The sequence below is a fragment of the Paralichthys olivaceus genome, chromosome 18, assembly GCF_024713975.1.
Source record: "Paralichthys olivaceus isolate ysfri-2021 chromosome 18, ASM2471397v2, whole genome shotgun sequence".
Taxonomy (NCBI): Eukaryota; Metazoa; Chordata; class Actinopteri; order Pleuronectiformes; family Paralichthyidae; genus Paralichthys; species Paralichthys olivaceus.
The window spans coordinates 14,362,772-14,390,211 of record NC_091110.1 but is presented as its reverse complement, the minus strand read 5'-3'; the positions used below and the strand labels follow the sequence as shown (position 1 = coordinate 14,390,211).

General features: G+C 41.7%; 1 protein-coding gene across 1 annotated transcript; it reads right to left on the bottom strand.

The window, feature by feature from the left end:
* Positions 1-863: 863 nt before the first annotated feature.
* On the bottom strand, positions 864-27,440 carry LOC109644836 (transmembrane protein 132D). Its single transcript, XM_069514043.1, has 10 exons — positions 27,080-27,440; positions 23,507-24,434; positions 18,452-18,598; positions 14,188-14,359; positions 11,656-11,799; positions 8,873-9,081; positions 6,118-6,298; positions 5,878-5,991; positions 5,567-5,758; positions 864-3,261 (listed from the first exon to the last, which is right to left on the bottom strand). The coding sequence occupies exons 1-10, from the start codon at positions 27,165-27,167 to the stop codon at positions 1,774-1,776; spliced, it is 3,663 nt and encodes a 1,220-aa protein (XP_069370144.1). The 5' UTR covers positions 27,168-27,440; the 3' UTR covers positions 864-1,773.

Sequence of the window (27,440 nt, the reverse complement as noted above, 5' to 3'; positions counted from 1 at the left end):
AAAAACTGGGCAGTGTTGGTATCTTAATCATTTCTGTTTCTCTGCTTTTGAGTTCTGTGTCCTGTATGATACAACAGCGCCACAATCAAAAGATGCTGGGCCACGATGCGCTGCGGAGACGGCTTTGAATCACCGCTTATCTCCACGGCGAGTTTGTTTACTTCCCTCACTGCTGCCGGACAGATAAATCGACTGGAAAGGGGAGAGAGTTTATACACGTCCAAAAAAACGCCAGAGAATTTGGGAGAAAGTTATTAAAATTGCTTTTATCAACACTCCAAATCCACCCGATGCTGTTGTGCAGCAGGGAGCGGTGATGCGTGCTGTCATATCCACAGAGCGCCAACCCCTGAGGTGCAGGGGCATCAGATTATCTGGGCTTCTTTTAAGCTCGGGATGCTGTGTATGCACCGCAGCTCCTGGAACTTAATTTTGGCTGTGGTCACCTCAGAGACACAGGATGGAAGAGAAAGAGAAAAATGAGCCGTGAGTTTTCACATGCAAGCCTCCACCATTGATAAAATACCTGTAATTCTTTATGGAGGCTGTTGAAAAACACACAAAACCAGGATTACGTCCTCTTTTCTCATCTCTGTCTCTCTGTGGAACGGGTATTTTGTGTAGCGTCACCGAATCCCAGGCAGACACATGAAAATATGCTGCTGTCAAAATGACATTTCTGTTGAACGATGACATCAGCTTTAAATCACGTTCAATAGTGATTAAACATAATTAAATCCCACTGATTCACAGCAGGGCTTGAGCCTTTAATCCAAACCATTCACTGTGAATGATCCTTCACTGTTTTTAAATGCTTTCAAACAATTAATGAATCAAACTGAATTAGAACTTTAACAAATCTATATGTTTGCGTTCTTTATTATAGGATCCATAGGAAATAACACATCACATTTTGGTTTAAAAATAAAGGGTTGTTACACAGAAGAAGGCATCGTCGTTTTTCATTTACACATGAAAAATCTTACAGTTAAATATGTATTGCTCTGACTCAAGAGACCGAGATTAGACATTTTTACAAATTGTAAAACCAGGGCCCCCGGGGGGAAAAGCAGGAGCCTAAGGTAACTTTCTTAAAAAATTCAGGAACTTTGTCCACATCTAACTCAGCACAGACTATATTTGCATAGCATGCATTTGATTTGAATAAGTATCTGAGCCCCGTGAAGCCTGCAATGACAGATTGCTGAAAATAATTTGATAAATGTTGCATATTCTCTCACAAATATTCAGGTATTATTCTCGGGAGGAATCCTAGAAAAAAAAGTACAAAAGGCTGGAAAAGAATAAAATTACTCACAAGAAATAATTCCTCCCGTATACTGCATTTACCCCGACAACTATGTGTCGGGAGCCATTTCTACAGGGACAGAAGACTTGTATAAAAGTAAAAGGAGATAAAAAACATTTAGTTTGAGTTAGAAATGTAGAAATAAGTAATATTATATATATATATTGTATGTATATTTACAGGAATTCATCTCATACAGTATCTCTTATGTAGGTCAACATGGATACAACAGTGCATAATGTATTTACAGGCGTTAACTGTGCACAGTTTATTATATATAAAATGTTCTCTATGTAATTTCAATAAATACAAAGTGACTGATCTTTCTTCCAAAACAGGAAAAGTTTGCTTCATTTCTTTTACAGATTATTCACCAGAATATGCTGCTTATCTTCTTCTGCATCTCTTTCTCTTACACATTCATACTCTCTCACACACATGCACAAACACACACCCAAACACACTCACTGGTGCTCTCCGAGGGGTTTGACAACTGGCCATGGCATGTCAGGTAAAAGTGCCTGAGCCTCTGCGGGGGCCACGTGCTGCTGCTGCGGTTGCCCGTTGGCCCAGTTTAAGTCCACGCCGTTTTTCTTTAGCGCAGCCAAGTGCTTGATGTCCAGCGTGGTGAAGGTGGTGAACTGGACCTGGTTCCTCTTACTGGTGGGGGAATGAAGCGGCTCGCTGCGGTGCGGCCGGGCCAACAACGTCGCAGAACGGTTCGCCATGGGGTCCATTATATTTCCCTGAAACTGCTGCTGCTGGGAGCTGGCCCTGCTGCGGCCCAGGGTGGCGGTTCGTTCGGGAACAGCGGGGGGAAGGCTGATGGTGGGCAGGGTGCTCTCCAGGTTGCGGTGGCCCATGGAGTCGATGGAATGACGGGACTCCAGAGGGCGGTGGGCCTCACGTTTTAGCGTCGACACTTGAGCTGGGACACCCGGGGCCTGTGTGTCATGATTATTGCTCGCCAGCCACACCCAGTCGTGCTTGTGGTCCTTCGGGTCCCCGTTGGGGGTGGGGCCCGCCTGTATAGGTGTCTTGTGCTTACGGAAGCAGAGTTTATATGAAGCACAATTGACTATAAAAGCCAGGACAGCAACACAGGAAACCCCCACTAAGGCGTACATGCTGATTTCCAAGTCTGACATGGCTCTGATCGTCTGAATGAGGTCGCTCTCGGTTATTTTAGGAGTTTTAGGTTTGGGACGCTCTTTAATGGGCATTTCTTCTCCTTTAGCAATGTCTTTGTTAGGTGTTGAATTTGGGTTTTCAAGCATGTTTCCATAGCTCCTCCTCTGCCCTTCACCTTTAATAGCAACAACAGTGGGTGTTGCAGGTTTGGCCGTGCTCAGTGCTGTATTTAAGCTTGGTGTGCTCAAAGTTGTGGTGGCAGTTGTGGCAGTGGCAGTAGACGGAGTCCCTCTTGCAGCTCTGGTTGTTGTTCCAATCCACACAACATGTGGCTGCACATATCTTGTAGAAACTGCGGTGGAGGTGGTTGTGTCTGTCTGGGTGGTGTCTTGCTGGTCAGGTAATATGCTCTTCATCAACCACTTATCCATATCTGTAACAGAACGCTGGGATGTCACTGATTTCAGATCTCCCACCACTTCTGATGCACCAACATCATACTCTTTATCTCCACCTCCTCCGCCTGCTCTGCTGCTGCTACTCTGGAAGTTGGTCCTGAGGAGCCCGGTGCCCACCGCCAGCTTGCTCTTCCTCTTGGATTTCTGACATTCCTCGCAGATCCTTAGCTCCACCCTCACTAGCGCCCCCCGACCTTCGCCTTCACCTTGGGCCACCACAAACGTGGAAAGCGGGGTGCGGCGTACTGTGGCCACTCTGTCGTCTGGGGTGGTGACTGTCAGAGAGTAGATGCTACGGTCAAACAGCTCCAGTGGGGCGACTGCGCCGTCGCTGAACTGAACCCAGCAGCTCACCACCGCTTCCTGAAAAAAAGAACATGAGAACTCATTCAGCAAATCAATATTCAGACCATGCCTTCACTCAGAGCTATATGCTCATGATTGGTAATAACACTAAATTGCCTTTGCTAATCTCTTTACGATTACCCTCACTAGGGCGCTACTGTACCATAGATTACAGCCCACTGAAGTCACAGCATGAAATATCATTTCACCAAAGTGGATAAAGAGCATACAATAGAGACCCTTTGCACAGGAACAGCGAAAACAGCGATAAGGGTCATGTTGAGAGCAGAATTAACCAATCCAATCCCACTAATACACAATGACCCATTTCCAGTTACTAATGTCAGCCACTGGGTCACTACAGACCTAACCTATATTTTGTCTTTGAATACATTATGAATCGCCCTGAGCAACACAAGGCGACAGCAGCTTGCCATCACAGACACTAGGCTCGGTCATCTGCACTGGCATGGTTGTAATAGTTTTTTATTGACCGGGGGCAGAGCAGCCGCAGTGGAGGCTTCTGTAGGTAAAGTGAGCTGCCATTCCAGCAGCTATGTTCCGCCTAATTGCTGCAGCATGCCTGGTTTAGAAATGGGCAAGCTGCCACGGCTAAATGTGTGAGTGAGCTTTTTAAAATGATCATCTGTGCACCCTGTCTGCCTCCTCTGCTCTCTCACACAGCGTGTGATGATAGTCGGAGCTGTGGAGGCAATGAGTTCACATTCTGAGAGGAGAAGAGAAAAACATAAATATCATTACACCCCTACGATCATTGTTTCATAAATGTGCTCTGTCGTGGAAATTCCTCTAATTCAAACGCTTGCTGCAGAGGCCCATTATATCTTTGTTTCTGCACAATTTTAACCCAGCAGGTTTAAAGAGTAATTTCAATTCACAGAATATTTCCAATAGAGCTGCTCTGATTCCTCCTCATTTGCACAGGAGCATATACAGCCTCTGCTCCCTGGGAAGGAACAATTGAACGTCACTTGAGCAAACATGGATGTGGAATAGTTCCATACACAAGAGATTCCTCATCCTGCTGGTTTTTTATGAGGTTGAAAATCATAATGGTGAAAAAGACAAAGAGTGCACTGTTTTTCCACCTCCAGCAAAAATGTCCTTTGAGTCTCCATCAATGAAACAAGGCATCTTGGAACTGCTTCATACAGACAAGTTGCCCCTTTCTCCTCTGTCCTCTGACCTAATGTCAAGCCCACTCCAACAACTCATGTTTCTATGAGTGTTCGACTACAAACGACAGTTTTTACTTCCCTCTGTGAAGAACAAAGACGATCTTTCCCCCTTTCCTTTCAGAATCTTGTAAAACCTGGAACCCATCTATTTCTTGTATTTACAGCAGATCTAGGATTGAATTAAATCAACATTAAAATCCCCCAAAAAGTAAACACCTGCAATTTGGCACTTGACTTCAGCCAGACTATGATTTGGTGCTAAATACAATATTTAAACACTTAGAAACAATACTCAGTTCTAATGTACGATGTTTCACTTACAAGGGAGCATCACTATTTTATTTTTTTTTGCTGACAGCACAAAGCATCTCTGATGATTATTTACGCTGAGAGTGTTTCCAGGGTGATGAGTTTAATAAAAAAGGAAGAAACATCTGTCAGTGCCAGGGGCTTGTTGTTAAATACTTATACTTTTCAAGAAGAATAACCGAGGGATGTTTTAATATCTGTACTCATAGGCAAAATATTGGTTGCAATAACAAGAACTCAATACAAGGGAGAAAAACATATTTAAAAAGCCAATAAATAAATAAATACACATATTAAATACAGAGAAGACAGATGTAATTTCACCTCACAGACTACAGCGATCTGAATTCAGTATTTTGGTTTGTGCATTTGGATGAAACTGTGTCTCAGGGTTTACAGTGACATGTGGCCTCGTGGGAGCTTTTTATTGTGTATTTTCCATCAAATGGCTAAAATGAGTGTTGTGAAATTTAAATAAATGTAATATTTTGATTTGACCTTACCCATGAAGTGTCTCTCCTCTTCTGATGATGAATGTGTTTCTGACTTTTTCCATATTGAAATAGAAACACATTCAGATCAAGAGACACTTAGAGGGAAAATACTTTTATAACCACACATTGAATTGCTTTTGTTTATCTCTTGTTCCTCGTGTCCCACACAGTCGAATGGTCCTTCTAAAGTTATGTGATGGGGCTGAAAATGACTGACGATAAAACTAAGAGGCATAAAACCAGTACAAGTGCCACCTCCAACGGCTGCGCTGTGTGTCACACTTTTATGCTTTTGTGTGGGACAATTTTCCAGTTACTTACCTGTTTGAGCTGCGTGATCATCTCCCGTGTGGTTGCCGTGGCAACTACGGCCCTGTTGCTCCCGGGGCTGAGCTGCAGGGACAGAGAGAGTCCAGAAATCAACTGCACTCCCAGCTCCGTCACACTCACTTTGTCATCCACCACCCTGATGGTCCTCTCAGCCAGGACCGATGACGTCACGGGGGACAGCACCTGAAACGAGCACATCCTCGGTCAAACCAGGGAGGGATGTGTGTTTATATGGCGTGCACTGCAACTGCTAAAACTACACACACACACACACACACACACATACACAACTGACAACTCACCTGTACAGTCGTAGAGCCCACAGCCCGTCCCTGCAGCACCACCCCATCCTGCACCCTGGCCACCTCAGGGTCAGCCACTTTTAGAGAATTGCGGACAAGTTTGGTCACATCCACCTGTCAGTCAAAGAGATTCAAATGTGTGACTATCATCATTCCACCAATTCTGCGTCTAGCTGTTGAAACTTTTAAGAGTGTATGCTAAATCCTGACGGTAAGTGCCGGCGTATCAGATGTTTTCACCTTCCAGTCAGGACCCAGGAAGTAGTCGACAGGCTCCGCTCCAGTTAGCGAGTCGGGCATTACCTCACCGTCAGCTTGAGCCACGAAGGGCGTGAGCACCCGGAGTGCAGAGTGCTGGTACTGCAGCATGCAGCCTCGGCCTTTCCTCATCTCCTCCTCTTCCTCACTGTCCCACATAGACCTGCAGACACACAAAGGCAATTAAACACAATTAGCCACAGTCCAACACTTCACTTGTTTCACTGAGATAAATGACATGATCGATTGAATTTTCTTAGCCTGTATGTTAAATGTGAAGCTATATCATGTGTATGGTTAGTTTAGCTTATGAAAAAGACTGGAAATTTTTTTAAAAAGTCACACATTATATTTATGTAGTTTGTATAAAAGTCACATTTGACAAGTGACGTGGATTTATTGTCAGCTCAATTATTTCCTGGCCAAGTGTAGAGTCACAGGAATAGTCTTATGTTGTGTCCTGTATGTTGCATGTAGTTTTATGCAGACAATAACATCCTACTTTTTAAATTACCTTTGCACAAAGCCAGGCTACCTATTTACTCCTGTTTCCAGATGTTGTGCTCAGCTAAGCTAACCTTTGGCCACCGGGTGTGGCTTCATATTTAACCTACAGACGTGAAAATGGTCCTCCTCAAGAAGCTGAATCACTGTTTCCTAAAGTGTCCTACTTTTTTATTAATTGTTCTAAACACTTGTCTTGATGTGTAAACATTTTTCACTGAGGATTCTGTGTGATGTGAATTATAAAACCTGGTTGTTGAACGTGTAAATTAAATCCTTAGAGAATTTTGAAGCTGATGACTGTTGACATCAGTCTGTCGAATGCACTGAAACTTGATCAAAAAGGTTTAGTTACATAAAACTATCGACTTTGAAATCTCCTGTGGTGAATCTGTGATCTGAACACCTAGATGTGGTTTGCTGGTGCCGGAGGGAAACACCACAAAGTGACCTTTTCCTTCTAAATGAATTCAAGTCAAACGAACCAGGATCCCAATGGCTGACTGGTTTGTTTGGGGGATAAACTGTGAATCATCCTCAACCCCTACAGCAATGATCATAATATTATCATAAGCACAGGAGGTCTGCCGAGTGCTGCTCCACAGGTGGGATGGAGGGTTGGTGATATTCTTTCACATTGCGGGCGGAAAGCTCCCGTCAAGAAATCCAATACAAATACACATAATTATTATGTAGCCTGGGGTCAGAGTGTAACATGTGGTGGAGAAGCTGCCTGAATTAAATCAGTGTGAGTCGACAATCAAACTCTTCTTTCAATTATTCTTTTAAACTCTGGATGTTTTTTTATGTTGTACCAGCTTCCCACATCCAGTGAATACTGGATGTGGGAAGCTGGTACTGATTTTTCAAAAGTAATTAATTGCTGCAGTCAAAGCAAGAGTAAGTAAAGGTGAATTATGCATTTTTCAGAATTTGACTTCCTGGTTTTTGAAACAGTTTTAAAGTTTTTATGTCAATTCTCGCTTTAGTTACTCAGCTTCCTTGTTAATTCTTTGACCCTTGAGCCAAAAGGGTTTTTATTTTTATATTACTTTTATTGGCTTCCTGGGCTACAGAATCAATAAATACAGTATCTTAGTTTATTACTTAAACTGAGTAAAATTATTTATTGGGTTAGGGTTATAATATATTATCAACAGAAAAATAAGATAAAAACTTAAAGAAACACACTCAAGCTCAAGGTCTGACATCTGTCCATGTCTGTGCTTGTGATGCTTCTCTCCCACATACAGGATATGCACACATACCCAACACAGTGACCGGGCACAAGTAAGGTCCATACTTTTTTCATCATTAGCTCAGCCGAGCCATTACAATCACACACCAAAGAGATTTCTGACCTAGTAAGTCTGGAGCCAGGCATTGAATGTTTTGGGAAATGAAAGTCCATAAGAGTTTTAACCCTGGAGAAATCTAACAGCCCATCAGTCGGCCATCATCATTAGTATCGAGTGATGAATAATGACTTTGCTGTGAGTATTGAGTGAAACTCCACTAACCTTTATCTCCAGGGCAAGAGTGTTGCCTTTAGAGTGCCCCACCCACTAATGCACCACACACTGACTGACTGCATACAGTATATACAAAAAAATACTGGATACACACATCTCACTTTAGTAGAGTCCAACTGAGCTACAGACAAAAAAGTCTGCAAACAGTAACTATAACCAAAGATAAAGAAAGATTTCTTTCAGGGCCAGCTGCATCTGAAGCTCTCACTCCTAAATAGCACAATACAATATCATCTGCATAATGGCTGTTTGCATATGAACATGGCAATAAAACATGATTAAATTGACAGGAAACTCCCAGTCCAATAAAAACGTTAAGAAGAGGTGTGTGAGTGCAGGAATCACATGTATTCATAATCAGCGACAGATTCCCCCACAAGGAGTCTCCCTCCTCTCTGTCCTCACCTCAACCCTTTCCCTCAACATCCACTCATCCTTCCTCATCGTTAAAACTTTAAATTACACATTGGTGAGGCATGGACAATGTGATAGTGATTAGGTGGCATAGAAATAAAGTTTGTAGAGTAAAGTTAACACTGACAGTAAAAGCTTTTCCCTACGTGGAACAACAGTGTATATACTATTGTATAACAATGTAATATATAAACTCTGGGCTTCATATCTGTCTCAATTAACAATTGGAAGTTTGTCTATATGTTTCTTTTCATTGCATCTTCAGTGTCAGGCTAACGGGACCGTACCTCCTGTTGCCGGTAGTAACAGGGACCCTCCAGCCTTTGATCTGGCTGAGCTCGGGGTCGGCCACATCAATGAGCAAAGGCAAGCGTGGCATCCAGACGCTCATCTCCAGCTGTGCACTCAAGAAGCCATAAGTGAAGTTCAGCATCAGCTTGTTGTTTCCTCTCGTCTCTTTCCCATTCACATATATAAAGTCACAGCCCTCTGACACCTGGACAAGACACACGAGAGAAAAAAGGGTGAGACCTGAGGTGAGAAGGGGACAAGGAGCAATATCACTGGTTTGAGTCCCAGCCTGTAAATGTCTTAGTTTTGGGCAAGAGCATAACTTTTAAAACTTTAGAATCATGTCATTATCACAGGACTAGAACTGGGATTGAACTGTCATCCAGAGATTTGGATTATACTTTCTCCAGAGACATCCACTCGTAGAGGCTTTTCTGCCTAAAGCCCCGTGGAAAATGAATAAGAAAGTTTTAGTAAGAAACTGACAAAGAGAGTAAAGTGGGAAGATAGGCACCAATACAAATAAGCTAAAACTAAACAGACACAGACATTTTATTCATTTTGTACATCTTCCAAAGTCTGGCCAGGGAATCGCACTGCATTTCTGCTTGTGTCATGTAAATTCACAACTGTGCTCTCCGTGAAACTGTTACCGAATATAAATGAACTCTGCCTTACGACTGTTCCTGTAGCGCTGTACTGTAGGTGGGAGTATTGTAGTCCCCACCAGTGAGAGCAATGAGGTGAGAAAGAGCAGTGTGTGTGTTTTATTTAAGATTGGAGGCCTATCTCCACCACCGCCTCACTTATCTTAACAAACCAGTGGCTCCACAGAGGTAATTGGAGAGCACTAGACTGGAGAATAGAGTGCAGCACTGGAGAGAGGGAGGTAAAAAAAAAAAAGTGAGGAAAATGCATTGGGAGGAACAACTTCCAAGGTAAGTCAACTTGAGCTCCTGGTTTGGAGCATTAACACAGAAATTCACAACAAACACACAATTTAAACAACCCACAGAGTGAAAACTTTAATATTCAAATGCCCAAGTATAATATTCAATGACCTCAAAATAAATGACAGATTTTAATCTTAAAACATTTTGTGAAGGAGGAATTACAGACTAAATGATCCACAAATACCATATACGTTATTTGTATGTAAAGCTGCGTTAATCAGTATTTTACATTATTTTCAGCAGCTGTCTGTGTGTTCATGTGGTGTTGGAATAATCAGAAATATGTCCTGACTAGGATAATTCACATGAACGCCATCTCAAGTAGGAATGACAACTCGAAAAGTCTGTGTAAAATATGGTATGAGTGCAGAGTTGCCAACATAATCACCTGTAAACCAGGTGACATAATTTTGCACTCAGCTTTAAACAGTAGCTTCTCAGATGTTACATATTTGTCTCTTGCAAACAGCAAGTCCGTCTGCATGGCCACTATAGATGTTTTTTAGGATAAGCATTGGCATTGTCGCATTTCGACTTCAAAGCACGTGAACAACAGATTCACAACTCAGGAAATGGAAGCAAACTGGATGCATGGTTCACTATCGGCAACGGTTGTGCTAAGTTGATAATATGTCCATATGACTCCCAGAACACCAAACAAAGTAAATGAATAGCGCAGCAAACCTCAAAAATATATAGTTTACCTTGTACTTCCTACATGCACAACCAAATATATGTTAGCATGCAGCTAATCTAAGTTACTGTACTACTGTATATGTGTATTAATTAAGACTGTGGCAAAGTCTGTGGTTTTAACTTGATCTGATCGTCGGCGCTGGTCTGAAAGGGGTCACTGACAGCAGGCAGCAGGGACACAATAATAACTGGATTAAGTTCTACTGATACAGAAAATCGTTACAAATGCAGTGTCCTCTCTCCGGATCTTTCTCTCTCTCTTAAGCTCCCACACTAAAACACACAAACACATGACTCACCCTTAGAAAAGCCAGTGGCCGCTATGTTTTCTAATGGAAATGAATGTTATTCCTTTTCTTCTTCTATGGTGCTCTATCTCTATCTTTATCTCTCTCAAACTCTTCCTCTCTGTCTGCTCTTACTGTGACACTGACATGGATCCATTACATAAAGGTCAAATCTCTGTGCTTATGGACTGAGTGGTGGGATCATAAGCTCAGTCTCTAATTCCATATGGAAGAGGCGGCTCTCATACAGAGAGAGAGAGAGAGAGAGTCTTGAGCGTGACCTGTTGAGCATAATGACACAAAGAATGTCTTGGAGTCCCACACCATTGTGGATATAAATACTTAATGCATTCAAATTCTGTTTAATTTCCATAAAATATTCAGCAAACTGGCTTTGTATGCAAATTCGACATGGATGATAATGACTTCACACTGGTATTAAATATGAGAGAGAGACAGATGCTGCAAAAGTAATTTTTTTGTGTAAAGTTGTTTTTATTTGCTTAAAATCCTCCTTTATTTATCAATTATTTATGCATTCTTCAGATCTTGACTACCCAACGATCATGCTGCCCAGTTTCACACTATTAAATGAACTAAAGTTTGATGGCACTAATGCACTAAAGAGAAAGTCTATTGAAGTCTTATACTAAATACTGTTCACTGCAGAGTTTCTTAGCTGGCATTAAATGAAGGGACTGTTTGTTTTTCAGTATGCATGACTAATTTATCACACTCACATATATAAACAGCTTTCTATTCATGGTTCACACAAAGTTTAGAATTTGTCTTGAAATACGTTCATTATTTCAATCCAACGGGCCTGTGGTTGTATCCCTTTACCTTGAGTACGTCCTCCTCTGTTGACCTACAGCTGGTGTAGTTGGTCACATCGGTGATGGAGCCGTCGGCCTCCACAGCCATAGTTTTCACCGGGACTGACACCGCTTTACCCGTCAGCACAGCAGTGTTCAAGATATCGGTGTTCTGTGCAGGGAGAGGGGGAAATACAGAACAGGTTAGTAATGCAGGTTGGTTCAGTGCCACAGGTTTTCACCATGCAGGGCTGGATGTTAAAAAAAAATGTTTGTATCAGTTGATATCAATTATTATCAACTGAAATGTCACATTATTATTTCTTTAAAGATGGATTTTTGCTTCTGGGTGAAGATTGTGGTTTTAAACTCCTCTTTATGGAGAAAGAATAACAAACAACAAAACATCTTATGCAAGCAATATGTCAACATATATTGATCCTGTGTTATATACAATTCTTTACTGCGATAACTATTTATATTGTTTTATGCCCAGACCTAAAACCATGCACAACAAAAGTTTTTCAGTGGAGGAAGATGAAGTTGTGGAGGATTCTTATTGGCTTCATATTTATAGTGTTTATTTATCGTCGTAATTTTGGCAGGTTGAAGGATGTGACTAATTCATCTCAGCTGATTGCTCGATATTAGCTGCAAAACAAGTAAATACTTTAAACCTTTCCAAAGATGAATAGATGCTATAACTGCATCTGCATGTTTCAAAAATAATTACAGAAGGAGTTTATTAACACATTAATACAGTGACAGCAGCAGCAGATATAGTTGATTACATCCCTAATGAAATTCTTAATTTCTCGTTTCCCTCAGTGCTGAAGAAGGTATATTTTTCTACATTTGAGAAGAGTTTAATGTTTAGTATAACTTCAGACTGCATGAGAAATAATGAAAAAGTTTCCTTCCCTTATCAGGGTTATTATTTTTCTGAGCAAGTATGTTAGGATCATTTATTATTAGAGTGAAAGTAAATAGAAAGTGGAGCTTTTGACATGTTTGGTCTATCTCTATATGCAGCAGCAATATTCCCACCGTACATGAAAAACTGAGAACTGGACCACTGCATTATGCAGCATAATCACTGTTTGTATGGGGGCAGGGATGACAGGCAGAGAGTGGGTGTTAGCCAAGACTAACAAGGATTAATACACTCACAGGCTGACAAACTTGATTCATTAAATCACACTGATGCAACACACACACACACACACACACACACTCACACTCACACACACACACACACAAACACACACACACACACACACACACTCACAAAACATTATGACTGTCTCTCTCACACCTGGATAAAAATAAGTCCTCAACTCTGGTGTATAATCATGACTCACATTCAAAGTAATATCTAAACCTGATTACATTTTTAATCTTCCAACCCATTCCCCACCTTCCACTCTTCATCTATGCCAAAGCTCATCTCCTATACAACCTGTAACTTGTCATCCAGCGTGATGTAGCTTTATTTCTACACTTAAACTCCTTATTCAACTTTGCAGTTCATAAGATCTCTGATAAATCTTCTTACTCTATTATAGGTAGTGACAGTGTTAATCAGAAGCTCAGCGTGGGTTTTTTCTCCCCTTGTGGACTGACGCATCAGACCCCCGCTCGGCAGATGTTCCCAGGCAGCTTCACATTCTGAACTCTGCTGGCTTGACAGCTGCTGACCGCAATTCCAAAAAGGACACGGTCTAGTTCAGACCGCCACACTGACCCAAACATAGGTCAGCAGATCGGGGGGGGGGGGGGGGGCGCACAATCAGACAAACCGGTATCAACGCTCTGCGTCCGCAAGCTCTGCAGTAATCTGGCTTGCAGTGATCAAGTTCAGGTCAAGTAGTTTAGCTCTGTTTTAAATCTGCCTCTTTTCAGAAACAGCGTCAGATCAAGTCTAAGTATTCATTTAACCCATTTACTTCATTCAGTGAGTCAAAGGGCCAGATCCAATAAGGAGTCACACGCAAGGGAGGCAAACACCAAAAAGAAAAGTCTGAATGATCAATAAAACGTCAATTGTCAATGACGTGCAAAGTATAAGATGATTTCCTGCAGCTCATCTTGTGGGTGTGATGAGTCACATGTGGTTGTAACATGAATTTGTTCTGCAGTAAATATAAGCTTTCAACTTGTTTTCCTTTAAAGGAATAAAGTTCTGTTTTTTCACTCTGACGTTCAAGAAAAGCTTTTTTTTTCCTGCATGTGATTCCGGTAAGTGACTGAGATGAAACATATTTTCTCCCAAGTGTCTGTCAGATTCATGTTGACTACCATAGCGTGAAATAGCCGTATAAATCTCCTGTCAAAGACCCAGATGGATCTACCTTGTAATTTCTGGAGGTGGTGCTCCAAATGTAAAGGTTTCAGAGACAATACACATAGCTGTCCGAGCGTCAAGGGTAAGATTGATGCATGATGGATGATACTCTGAAGACAATGTGTCTTCTGAAGAAAACGGGCAGATATGGAGACAAAAGTGACAAACTGTTGACTTGGTTTCCATGATGTAGGCAGGAGAGATTATTGTCCTCACCATGACCAGAGGTGCCAGCCCCACGTAGTCTCTCCGGGTTGTGTAGATCCGAATTATGCCGACATCCTTCAGGTTCCCCGGCAACTCCAGACGCCAGGAAATGGTCTGACTCTCCATCTGCTCTGAAGCTTCTTTCACCACAAAGTCGAGCTGTAAAACCTCCAGAAGACCCCTGTTTGAAAATGTGATTAAAATAAGTATATATGACCAAGACCAAGTTTTTGCAACAAAAAGTAGGACTGTATTTTGATTGATTATGAATTCAGTGTTTTATTAGTTTGAACACATTTTCTTTTTGTGAAATAAAAACAACTGTATATTATGTTATTTGCTACGATACAGCAATTCTTGTAAAAGTTTAGTAGGGCCTTATTTACCTGTATAATGTTAGTAATATTTTTAGCATCCAATCACAACATTTATTATCTTCAGGCACAGACTCTGGGTGAGCACACATCTGAGAGTGAAAGGAAGAGGGGGACGCTGTGAGCCAAGAGACGGTTCAACGCTCACCTGAACCTCCCGCACTCAAACTGGGAGCTGGTTTCCAGTAGAGGAGCATGGTAGGTGAAAACTGCCAATACATCTACACACTCGAGGAACCACAAGTAAGCCAGTATTTAGATCTCTTGGGATAATAAGGTACTATAAGCTCTTTATCTCTTAGCTCTTAAGATCTTCTTTATAATTAAAGACTGTGTACACAAGGACATGTTTGAATTCTCCACTGGGACCCAATGCAGAGAAGCTGAAAAAGAAATACAAATCATTGGTACATCTTGATAATAAGTTATCCCAGTAGTCCAGTCTAGAGGTACCATATGTGTGGACTAGTCTTTCAAAATCCTTTTGTTTCTAATTTGTACAATATTGTGCAGGTGAATGAGTGCTGTCCTACAGACCTGTCATGTGTGAGTCAAAGGACATAAATGGACAAAATTATCCCAAAGTTTCTTACAGTTAAAGGTCAAGGTAATGAACATCCAATGAAATCATTTGATCAGATGTTTTTCTGAGGCGTTTCGGACCAACTGCAATGACTTCAATTCCATCTGAATGCAGAAGTTCATCCAGGCCTTTATCTCTTGGAGACATGCCTCAGGTCTTTTCTCTAATGGAGCGCAATAACAGATTCAGAAGGAGATGAGGTGAGGTGTGCAATCCTTCATGAATATTTGTCAAGATACTTAAAAACTACCAGTGAAAATGAAAAAAGGTTTATTTTAAATTTGTCAGAATTTCATGCAAAACAACCTGTGGAGTTCAAACCAAAAACTAATTCAATCCGCAAGAGGTCTCGTTTCCATCAGCAGGTGGAAGAGTGAGGTGAGAGTGTGAAGGGAGGATTTTTAAGCGAGCTGGTGGAGACTTCAGCCAAGTATTCTGGTCAAAGGATTGTCAAAGAAATGCCATTTGACGCTGGAGAGAGTGTGTGGGCACACCTGTCAGTGGGATGTGATCAAAGGGAAAATGGGGCAGGATGTGAATGGAGCTGTGGCACTTTGAAGTGGAGTGAAACTTTGCGCGGAACAAACAATGAGCCTCTATATGGCTAGAACTCACATTTAATAAAGGTCATACGTATTCAGATCATCAGAAACAAGGATAAACTCTGGCTTATCAAAAGGAACTCAAGGACTGATCACAGTGTTTTAATGAATGATGAGTAATATAAAAGAGGCCATTATGAGGTTATGTGTGGCACTCTAGGTCACTAATGAAAAGAAGCATGAATAAGTGCAACCATAAGCTTTTAACTGGAGATGCAAGAATAAAGTACCTAGCGCAGACATTTTAAAATTAAAAAATCAAAAAGTATTCTACACTTTGTGTTGCAGGTAGTACACTCATAATTAGACCGGAATTCAATTATGGCTTTTTTGTTCGGCTTATGAAAGCTATTCCATCGAGCTTCTCAGCTCTGAGGTTTAGAAGCATCCTGACAAATATAAAGCTGTTTACCGAGGGTCCGTGATATGAAGCTGCACAAAGAGTTAGTGACGACATTTCACCAACATTCACATGCACAAAAACAGAGATGAGATTTTAGCTAGCTTGAGGTTTAGCTAGATGCTATTTAGCAAGCTTTAGTTTTAGCTTATTCATATTTAGCTAGTTTCACATTTAGCTAGTTTCAGATTGGCTAGTTTTCGATTTTAAGATCTATTCTTTGTGCTTTGTAAATTCAGGCCTATTTTTTCACTTTCACCTGTTGTTTCGTTTGCTACGGGGCTCAGCTACGTTGACTTCCTGTTTTGTGTATGACCCGAAGCTACGAAGTAAATGTTTATTGTAATCTTAGCATCTGAGGGTATTTAAGCTTCTGGTCAGCACTAAAACGTGAAATAAAGCGATAGTTCCACAGCAACATTCAAAAGGTCTGCTTGTTTTCTTTCATGAGTCTTTCTGAACTTTTAATGGACAGATTTGACACAGATGGACATGACTAGAGAGGTTAGTGCTTGAGAGGGAGACACAGAAACATAGAAGGGGTTAATGCCCCTATTTCCTGGAAATCAGTCTATTAGGGGGGACTTTAAAGCCCCGGACATATCATCACTTCAAAGCACAGTGGTGTGAGACTGTGTGTGTGTGTCCGTGAGAGAGAGAGTGTGTGTGTGTGTGTGTGTGTGTGTGTGTGTGTGTGTGTGTGTGTGTGTGTGTGTGTGAGAGAGTGTGTGTCCTGGCCGGGGCTCAGTACAAGGACACAACTTGGAATATCTCTCCTTCCTAATCTCCTCTTCTGAACGTGCAAGCGCTTAAGCCTGGATAACGTAGCCGTGATTATGGATGATTACGGATAAGTGGGTCGGACTGACAGCGGGTGGTGTGTGTGTGTGTGTGTGCGTGTTGTGTGTGTGTGTGTGTGTGTGTGTGTGTCTGTGTAAGCGGGAGGTTGCTGGGCAGAGGTGGCGGCTGCTGTGTATGCCACCTCCCACATCAGGCAACATCAGGTGAAACCGACAGAGGAAACGCTTTGAAATATCAATTTACTATAAAGTCAAAGAAAATAAAAACCCTTCAACAGCACTTGGATTTACTCAAGGCTAATATTTGATTTTCTCGTTTATAATTTTTTTTTAAGAGCAAACTTCAGTCGGTAAATTAGCAATTATATTGACAGTAGTTTTTTGAGATAAAAAACATCTGAATTAAGTTTGAATGAAATAAGAAAAACAGACATTATATAATGAATGTTGGGGATATAAATTACAATATATATTATATTTGAGATTTTACTGTTATGTCAATGTGCGGAGGAAAGAAGAGGATAAAAGATACAAGGATTTTAAAGTTGGAGACACATTTAAACCATTTATCTATCTCAATGTGAGGGCAGTGACGGAAATATTTCTTATGATTTCATCTGATTCTTTTGTGAAGTCATCATTGTCATGAATGACAGCTTTTAAGTATTTTAAAGGGAACTGAGGAAGATAATGAGCCGAGTGGCATTCAGTCAGATTAATTTTATTTTTCTAGAACTCAGAGCCAACTGAGAAAACAGGAGACCCCAATTATCAATCTTCTATTTCTGTGCTGTGTCCAATTATCAGCTTCAGTGCTTCCTAGTTAAAACTTAAACACCGTTCAGCTATAAATAACTCAAATCTAGGAAGATAGGAGTAAAATAGGATAAAATATATTCAAAAATAGTAATGATTTAGAGTCGCATTCCAGTACATTGGGTCAGTTCCAACGCAGACTTGAGAAGTTAATCTGAGAAATCTTGTTTCTGTGGAGGTCAATAATTTCTGCAGGAAATGTGATGTACAAACAGCAGGGCTGGTGTAAATCTTTAAACCTCATTTCTCTTTTGCAGATTTTTTGAGATACACATGAATCTGCTCTTACCTCTACTGACAAAATCAAGTATCAAGCCTGGAAACAGATGCAGTATTAGATTCTTTTACGCAGAAAAAAACTCAATTTTGTGAACTTGGCCTGTTTGCAATCTGTGCACCGGAGAATAAGGCAGCAAATGATTACTTTTTGTCTGGAAGAGAGATCACTCACTTTCAATTTGTCCCCTGCTCTGTGAAGATAATCTAACGCTGAGGATATTTTTTTCATGACAACTGATCACATTCCCGTATGGTAGCAGTGGGGATTATTGAAATCTCAGGAAATAGAGGCAATAAGAGACAAAATGAAGTGATAAAAGAGGACAATTGTGTTTTCTGTGAAGAAAAAGAACCTTTGAAACCTGCTGGTGAACGCACAGCGGCCTCTGACGCGGCGCTGTTCATGGCAGTGGACTGACCTCTTTGCAGTGGTGGCGACCTTCCTCCGGCAGACAACAGAGACGGTGCTGGGGTTCGCTCCTCTGCCGGGCTCCACGAGGACGTCCCACAGCGCTGAGTCGCTGGGCCGCGCTGCGCTGAACAACAAACCCGTTTTCATTGCTGCCCTGCAATAAAAACACACACATGCACAGTCCAGTTAGTATCATGGCTGTTTAAATACTCAATGATGAGAGTCTCTTAGTGCATGTTTTTGTTTATTTGCATACTACGGTGTATGTGTCTGTAGATACGTTTTAGTTTTGCGTTTGTTTGTTTGTATCAAATTGTGTACAACAAGATGACTTGCTGACAGAATGATGTGTGGCAGGCTAAGAGCTAACTAGGTAATTTAATTCCCATTAACCCTGAGGAGAACTGGGAATCAGTTAATCAGATGTTTGTTTCAGATGCACACATCTCTCTAGAAGAGCTTGAAGGCACCAGACTGTCACGGAGCTCCGACAATCACCAAGTGATTTGTTTCTATGCAGACGATACCCGGCTAAGTTGTTGCATTTAACAAGGTTTGACAGGATCATAGAGCAGGTACAGCAGTCAAACAGGAAACACGTCTGATCCAAGTTTGAAATGCACAGATTCTCTAATCTACACTCGCACAGACACCTAGCTACAGGGCGGGAGCCTCGTGTGTTCCCAAAACAGGCCAATTTCCTCATGGCAAGGATTCGGCGAGGTGCTGGACGCCTTCCAGAGGGAGTTCAACTTCTGCTTGTTCAAGATCATCACAGGATATTCACGTTGGGAGTCATTGGAAAAAGCCTCAATGACAATGCATGTTCAAACAGTGTGGATTTAAGTGAAATCTCAAAATGATGTGTGACTAGAAGTGTGCATGTAACAAAAGGTCAATGTGGCAATGAAAGGATGCTTATTGTCCACACAATCCAAGGTTAACATATTCTGAGTGCATCTTACCTCCACCACCTGTCTCATCTGATGATACCAGGAATGGGAGATATACACTTTCATTACATCTACTATAAATCCTGTTCCTGCCAATCTGTCGGTGAACTCAGATAAATTTAGGATTTATGAGAAGTTTTCCACAGTACTCAGTGGCCCTCGAGCCCTCCGCCGCATCCTCTGATGGCGATAGATCTAATTTATATACCAGCAAATGAAAACTTGGAGATATCGTAGATTAGCATATTATCCCACTTGGAAATCATCACTCACAATTCATTTTTTTTAAATTTCTGCAGTCTTGTAATGGTTTCGAGAAACAACCTGATATCTAACAACGAACCATCCATCAGTATTTATGTGATAACAAAGTGCTGTTTGTCTTTTCAGCCACAAAACTGTCTTCAAAAAGCTGAAGTACATTAAACGTGACAGATAAAAAGACACACACCACACTTACATAAAATCTATTCATGCTAGAATAAGGGTCAGTATGCATGCCCATGTTCAGCAAACACACACACACACAAACACATTGTGAGTCCAAACACACATGTTCACAAATACTGATTTGTGATCAAAGAGCAACCAGACAAATCAATAAGCACTATGACTGAGGTCAAGGTCATAGATGTTTGACAGACAAAATTCAGTCTGCATGAGTGCACACACACACACACACACACACACACACACACACACACACACACACAAACAGGAATTGGTCTTTTAAACAAGCTGATAATTCTATGCAGGACAGAGACATACTTGTGCAGAGACCAATTTCTTTTTCAAAGCCTTGTAGCCAAATGCAAAATTACATTTTCATTTTAAACTTCAATGAATGTTCAAAGTGCAACAAATACAAACATTGATTTATTTACAAAGGAGCAAGAAAGTCAAGATGGCAAACCAGAAAAAAAACTACTTTGGGATAATTGTTTCCTTTCAATTTTGTGATTTCTTCTTAAAAATATGCTAATGAATTATTCTGACAGAAGGTTTTGGTGGAGCTTCCAAAATAGTCATATCCACAACCTCATTTTCACAGTCTCACCTGATGACCACCTTCGCCCCAGAAGTGCAAACTATCTCAGGCGGCTGGTATTGGCTGTGGAGGAGTCATGACACCTCGGTCTAGTCATTACATGTCACTGTTGCCACTGCTTTCACTCATGTTTTCTCAAAATGGTGGAATCTGTCCTGCGGTCGCCCTTCTCAAACACACTGGGGTCACTTCTTCCACATTTTCCACAGCAATTTTTGAGGAGACTTTAATCAGTTTGAGACTAAACCAAGAAAGGGCATGAATTTCTCACCCACAAGGAGACATGAGCCTCCCTGCAGAGAAACCTCATTTCAGGCACTTCTATCCCGGCTCTTTGTCTTTGCCAGTCACTATCCAGAGCTCATGACCACAGGTACAGGACAGAATGAATGCCGGCCTGTGAAATGAACAACGCCTCACCGCTGTTTTGCTAAATTAATTAAATCTCTAAATCTGGAAAGCTCCTCACTATTGTTTGCCGGTTAATTTCATTAGCTGGAGTAAAAAGAAAAAAAAAAGATTCTGACAGTGCGTTATCTGTGTCACCTTCATGTTTTGCATATATCAAAGTCCAACTGATCTGTTTTTCTTGTTTTTGTTATTCTGATCGTGCAGAGAAAAAAGAAACAATTTAGCCAGTTTTCTGTTAGTTCATTGCAAAATGTCCACTGTTCACTTTGATGCAGTGTGTGTGGTGGTAGTGTGGCAGCAGGTGGACCCTGCAAAGCACACGCATGCACCACACACACACCCAGATGCTCACGGTTAATCCTGGCAGTCAGCCCAGATCATCTCTACCCCAAAGGGTTAACCTCTTGATTCATTTTCAATCAGGGGCACAGATTATCTGGCCTAACCCTGCTGGAGTGGACTCAATCTTGGGCCAAAGAGTGAAGTAGAGCAGGGATTTCTCCCAGGAGGAATCAATCACTTTGCCAAGCTCCTCAGAGCTCGCCTTAACCGCTGGACTCAGCATGCTCCTCTAGTCCAATCTCACTCTATATGTGGCAATGGGTCGGATATAGACGGACTGAAATCACTGACCCACGGGAACTACAGCGGCACGATCAGTGAGTCCAAACTTGGTGGTATATCAGGTGAGGAGGCTGTAAATCCTTCCAAATAGTCAAAACAACAGCAGATGTTAAAGGGTCAGCGTCTCTCCACCAAATCTTACTCGTGTCATTTCAACAATGCCTGCATTCAGGTCATTGTGTGTGTGTGTGTGTGTGTGTGTGTGTGTGTGTGTGCGTGCGTGCGTGCGTGCGTGTGTGTGTGTGTGCGCAGCCATGTTAGGGATTGTGCATGGTAAGGATGGTATTTAAGGAGCGCGCTGGGATTGAGCGACACACTGCCACAGGTTTTATTCTGTGTCCTATATGGATTAATACACACATCTTAGCATCTCTCTCCATTTGCCTGCATCCTGCCGCAGATTACAGCGACACTGGTATGTTTGTGGCTTGATATCACTAAATCACGGGATTAGAGGGAAATTTGTCTTGCATTTCAGACAAAACCATTAAGCTGAGTAAAGACTGGAAACACAAGCCTCAGTGTGATGGCTTTACACGTTAGTGATCTGAAACATGCTGATAAAAAACAATTTCACTCAAAGCAGCAAGTACAAACTTTCACATCAGACTGAAGTGTTTGTGTGTGTGTGTGTATGTGTGTGTGTCTGTGTGTTTGTGTGTGTGGCTGCTTTTATATTAAGTTTTACCCAAAGGAGTCAGGAAGATGTTAGTTATTTGTTTCCTGCTCCATTAAATCGTTGCATTATGTATGAAGTCAAACACCCAGAGAACCTTGTTGAAATGTTAGTGGGATGTTGAGATATGAAAACTGGTGAATCATTTGCCAATTATTTCCCTGTTTATGGATGAATGCTCTTCATAACACCCGCACCAACTGAGAAGTTGAAGTAGACAGGATATAACATGTCAGTAATTTATGAAGCCAGTGAAACTGGCAGATAACACAAGTCATGGTGGCGCTCAAGCATTTCACTGCGTGGCCTTGGTGACGGGCGCCATCAGTATTCAAGTGGCTTAAGTAACCATTTAAATGCATGGAGCTCATCTCTTATGAAGATGCTAAGACATACTGTACATCACCATGATTCAATTTGGTTTTGGTCATTTTCTGCTTTACGTATTTTGCAGATAATTAAATTTTATGTGACTCAGTCAAAACACTTGTCTCAGCAACAAAACTAACAAGTTCTTATATTTTCTGAGATTTAGTTACATGGGGCCAAATCTTGATCTTGTTAAATTTACAACAGAATGTGTTTTCACCGCAGTGTATTATTTATTTATTCTATACTGACACAGGCTGGGAAAATACCTAAAAAGCTCCAGAGAAGGGACGTGAAAGAGTCATCAAAATGTACTTTAGGAAGAATCTCTACAGAATAACACAAAACTGTTAAAAATGTAAAACAAAACCAATAATTAACTTTGTCTTTACTATAAAAGCACCATCTAAACAGCTGTTGGATGAAAAACATTTCATGTTTAATTGTCTCAAGCTTCAGTTTGCTTTTGAAGCAAAGTCATTTGACTTCCCCTGAAGAAGTTCAGACTCAACTTCAGAGATTCAGAGATTTGACTTTGGACTTATTTCAAATTACCAGAAGCTTGGCTTTGACTTGCCCCCAGATGACCTCAAAACTGCTCGGCAATGTAGCCACGCTACCCGAGGCCAGAGTGGAATTGATTACAAGACGATCAGTATCCACCAGATGCTCAGCTTAAGATAAAAATATCAAATTTCCTGTAACAACCACAAGAAAAGTATTTTGTCATTCACTGAATATATAAATAATCTCCCCAGCATTTTGTGAGGTTGGTGTTTTCCACAGATGGAATCATTTGACAATTTGGGAAGCTGCAACTGATGCCATGGTAAACACCATCAGAAGTATTCAGTATTGAAATGCATTATTATTATTATTATTATTATTATATATTGTGTACAATTTTAAGACGTGGCTGATAACACAGTATAATGCTGAATTTAGCACTGTAGCACTAAAAAAAGAATGTAGATCTCTTACCTGAGTGTGAAATTCTCCAGAGTTGAAGTACTTGCGAGGAAAACATAGAAAGTTGCCACATCTGTGGTTTTCACAGGCTTGGAAGAAGTCTGGATCACCACGGCGCCTCCCAGCCTCAGCCGGAGAAAGGTGGGGTTCCCTGGTGGAGTTCTGAGCAGATTGACACTTCCTATCCGCCTCATGGGCGTCCCTGACACCCCGGAGTCTCTTCCTCTTCCCACGCCCACACGTTGCAGGCTATCCTGCGGGGTGCACTGGCCTGTCTGATCCCTGCGACTCTGGAAATAGACCTCCACAAGGTTCCCCTGAAGTCCTTTAATTCCTTCGGTCTTTCCAGCTTCCCTGCTCGAGCTTCCTGATCGGCTGCTCGAGCTGAACCAGGCAGGTTCTGGCTTGAGCTGTGCCACACAGAATCCACCTGGAGACACCAGGCAAGCCCCACGGACCTCCCTTGTATCCCAGAAGGCGTAAGCCGTCACACAGTGAGCTCCATCCTTTGCCTTGACTCCTCCACTTTTCCTGCCCTTATCTTCTCCTGGCCCCACTGTCTTCTGCCCAGCAGAGATGTTGCTTTCAGTCGGCATGTGGAAGAGGATCCTCACAACAGGAGAAGAGGAACGAACCTGGCGGCCCAAAATAACTGGCAGGATCCTGCGCCCCCGCAGCAGCAAGTCTGGATGGATTGGGGCATCCACGGTCAGAGGGCCGTATGAAGCATTGACAGCTGACTGGAGGATCCCGCCTCCTGCACTGGTGATGTAGAAAGTCTGAGTCTGAGCCTTCAGGCTGGAGTTCCCTGATGCCTCTGAATTGTCCTGCCTCAAAAACACATGGTCCACATTGACCACCTTAAAGTTGACGGTAGGATAAACTGGAGATGGTGTGAAGGACGTTCCGAGGTCTTGAGCAACATTCTGACACTCCGCAACTGGGAGGGGGGAAAACAAAGAGAGGTTAGTAACTTCTAAAACACCTCTTCACATCAACAATTCATTGTTATCAAATCTGCTGAGATACACATATTTGTCACTTACAGTCTGCCACTACATTACAAACATTTGACGGGAGGATGACGGGTTTGAAAGAGGGATCACGGCTGAAGAAGCAAAGCTAAAGGTGGTGGGGAGCCATTGGTGTTGAGTGGTCATCTAAGGGTACCAAGGGTGGTGAGACTGAGGGTAAAAGACAATGACTTCAAATATGGACCATTTCCACAGGTTGTTCCTGCATTGAAAAGCAAAGAAAGACTGAGAAACATTGCTTGTGGTGTAGGAACGAGAGCTGTGAGACAAACAGGAGAGAGTAGGAGGTGTCAGGCACATCTGAAGAGGTCGGATCAGGAAACTGTGGGAGTGTGGGGTGACTGTAATCCCGTTATTTTAAAGCTGTGCTTGCTGACGTGATGGATTTTTGAGGATGTGCGTGTTTGAACATCAGATGTCTGTGAAAAAAATTATTTTAAAATGAATTACTGTATCGTTACGATCGTTAACTTGTATTTACTGTCATTATTGTTTCAAGCTCTAAAGCAGGAGAGTATTACGGGTATAACTTTTATTTCCGCTGCACCAAAGGTCTCCGTTTTTCTTATCCCTCGACACAATTGACATTTTCCACTCTCTGCACCACATCTGTGCCGTGCAGTAAAGAGAATGGCAAATGCAGCAACTGAGTGGGAGAAAAAGCCACTGGAAAAATCCAGGACGCTGCATGTGACAGCTCCCACTTCCTCCTGCCAAAGACATTTGGTAATTTGCCATCCTGCGTGTCGAAGTGCTCCAGAATTAATGTGCATATGTGTAGTGCAAATAGAAACACCACCTCCCCTTTCCTCCAAAAGGTCGGAGAAGTTATGTTTATTTTTTTCTGATTCTCTGCTGTACTTCATGAATATATGTGTAAATCAATTTCCTTCCTGGAGTGAAAGGAAAATCTATGGAAAAAGAAAAGTACAGATGTCAGAGTTGATATCACAAATGTTGTAAAAAAGCACAGAAGAAGCTGACCTGTACCTTTCAGAGATCAGTCTGAGTTTCACAGGCTAGAATTGATATTGGCTGCTATGAATAATTTTTCCATGATTTCTGAAGATTTAAGGCAAAGCATAGATCAAATTAAACAAAATGCTGAAGTGGTTCAACTGCATACTTGCTTCGTATTTGCAAATCACTATCATTGCTATCATTCATCTATAAATAGACCTTTTAAAACCCATGAATGGATTTTTCATGTGGTGGACAGACAGATGCCAAATATCTACTCATTACATTTTTGTGATATATCTAAGATGTTAGCAATAAACAGAAATTAATAGTTGAAACATAATAATTATGTGTCGGGTTTAAATATACTTTTTTATTATTTGTATTATTCTAACAGACAAATGTTGAAAATAAATACCATTTAAAAAACATTTAAAAAAGTTATTTGGTAAAAGTTATGTTAGAAGACCAAATTATTTCAGTCTTAAATAAAGCCTCTGATCTAAAGCTCACAATTAGCCCACTGCTGATTTATTTGATTGATTAGATTTTAATTTTAGGAGTCCCGGCTGAATCCCCTGATCTATCCTGACTTGTGACATTATGAGAAAATTGAACTATTTGAATTTTTGTGTGAATATTAGCTCAATCTCAGACAGGATCGCTGAAACAACAGATGGTGCATCTGTGACTGGACTTGAAGATAAGGCAGCCATGCATATTCATGCCTCCTATACAGAGACGATATCAAAGTATGAACTCTATCACTTAGAGACGCATTATGAGCACAGCTGCACAGCTGTGTCCTCCACATATATACAGTTTGTATATGATGAAAAAATGCACACACTGTAGATATCAAGTGCAGATTTAAACCCAGTCAATCTCAGAGAGTAGTCTATCGCATGATATCTGTATCACAGAGAGACAGGGAGCTTACTGTGACTGCAGAGCCTCAAACGCAGGTTATCTTTAAACAAGCAGAGACACAGCTGTGCAGCCTCAGCTTCAGGCCTCTTTAATCCCACCGATGCACACCGCAGAGAGCACACTGTTACTTCCATTTAGACAGAGGGACAATGAAATGGAAAGAGGCCACAGGTGACCAGTGACCAGAAAATGCTTCAGGACAGGAAAATACAGCACTGTATCCTCTAAATAAAACAGGCACCTGAACACCTCATGCAAGAAAATGGTTTTATAATAATCCCAGTGTGGGTTATTTTCTACCACTCTAACACTTCCTCACTCACACAACTGAAATCTTTACTGGCTTTATTTAAAGTCTGTGCAAATAATAGCCTCAAGCAAATCGTGTGCATGTTTGAAATCAGAGTAATGGCTTCAATAAGAGGAGACATAAAGCACATATCCAGTCTGTGTGTGGTCAGATGCAAAATTTAAGAGGAGCATGTGTACTCATTTCATCTTCATCACTGTTCCCTTGTAAACACAGCTGAAGCCTTTGAGCTACATCCACTCATCTTCTTATAAGTGGTTTCTATTTGCATCAAGACAAGTCAGAGGCAATGCACAAATCAAAGCGGAGAGTCTTCACCTCTCACCAGAGTAAATCAGTCACAGAACTCACCTTCAACAGCTGCAAACACAACAGCGAGCAGAGACCTCAGGGCGCAGCTGAGCATCATTTCAGCAAAGTTGCCAGTTGTGGCCATCATCCACTCTGCTGCGCGCTCCAGTGCGCACGGAGGAAAGCTGGGGCGACTGTCTGTCTGAGAGAAGAGCGCTGGAAACAAAATCACTACATTGTCCGGAGTCCGGTGAAGTGAGTTCCTCTGACTGCAGAGGAGGAAAAATACACTGGTTCACTTTTTCTTCGACATGAACGCCTCTCTTTGATGCATCTGTTGACTCCTTCTCCCTGTGGTGGCTCTGGCTCTGGCTGTGGCTGTGGTTGGCACGGCAGGACAGCAACAGGCACGACTACTCCC

What these genes read in the sequence shown, in the direction of transcription:
- LOC109644836 (XM_069514043.1), bottom strand. Translation starts at nt 27,167, where the DNA reads ATGATGGCCACAACTGGCAACTTTGCTGAAATGATGCTCAGCTGCGCC. An exon ending in GGCTGGCACCTCTGGTCATG is followed by an intron (nt 11,800 to 14,187) that starts GTGAGGACAATA and finishes CTCCCTGCACAG; the next exon opens with AACACCGATATCTTGAACAC. An exon ending in GTTACTACCGGCAACAGGAG is followed by an intron (nt 6,299 to 8,872) that starts GTACGGTCCCGT and finishes GTGTGTCTGCAG; the next exon opens with GTCTATGTGGGACAGTGAGG.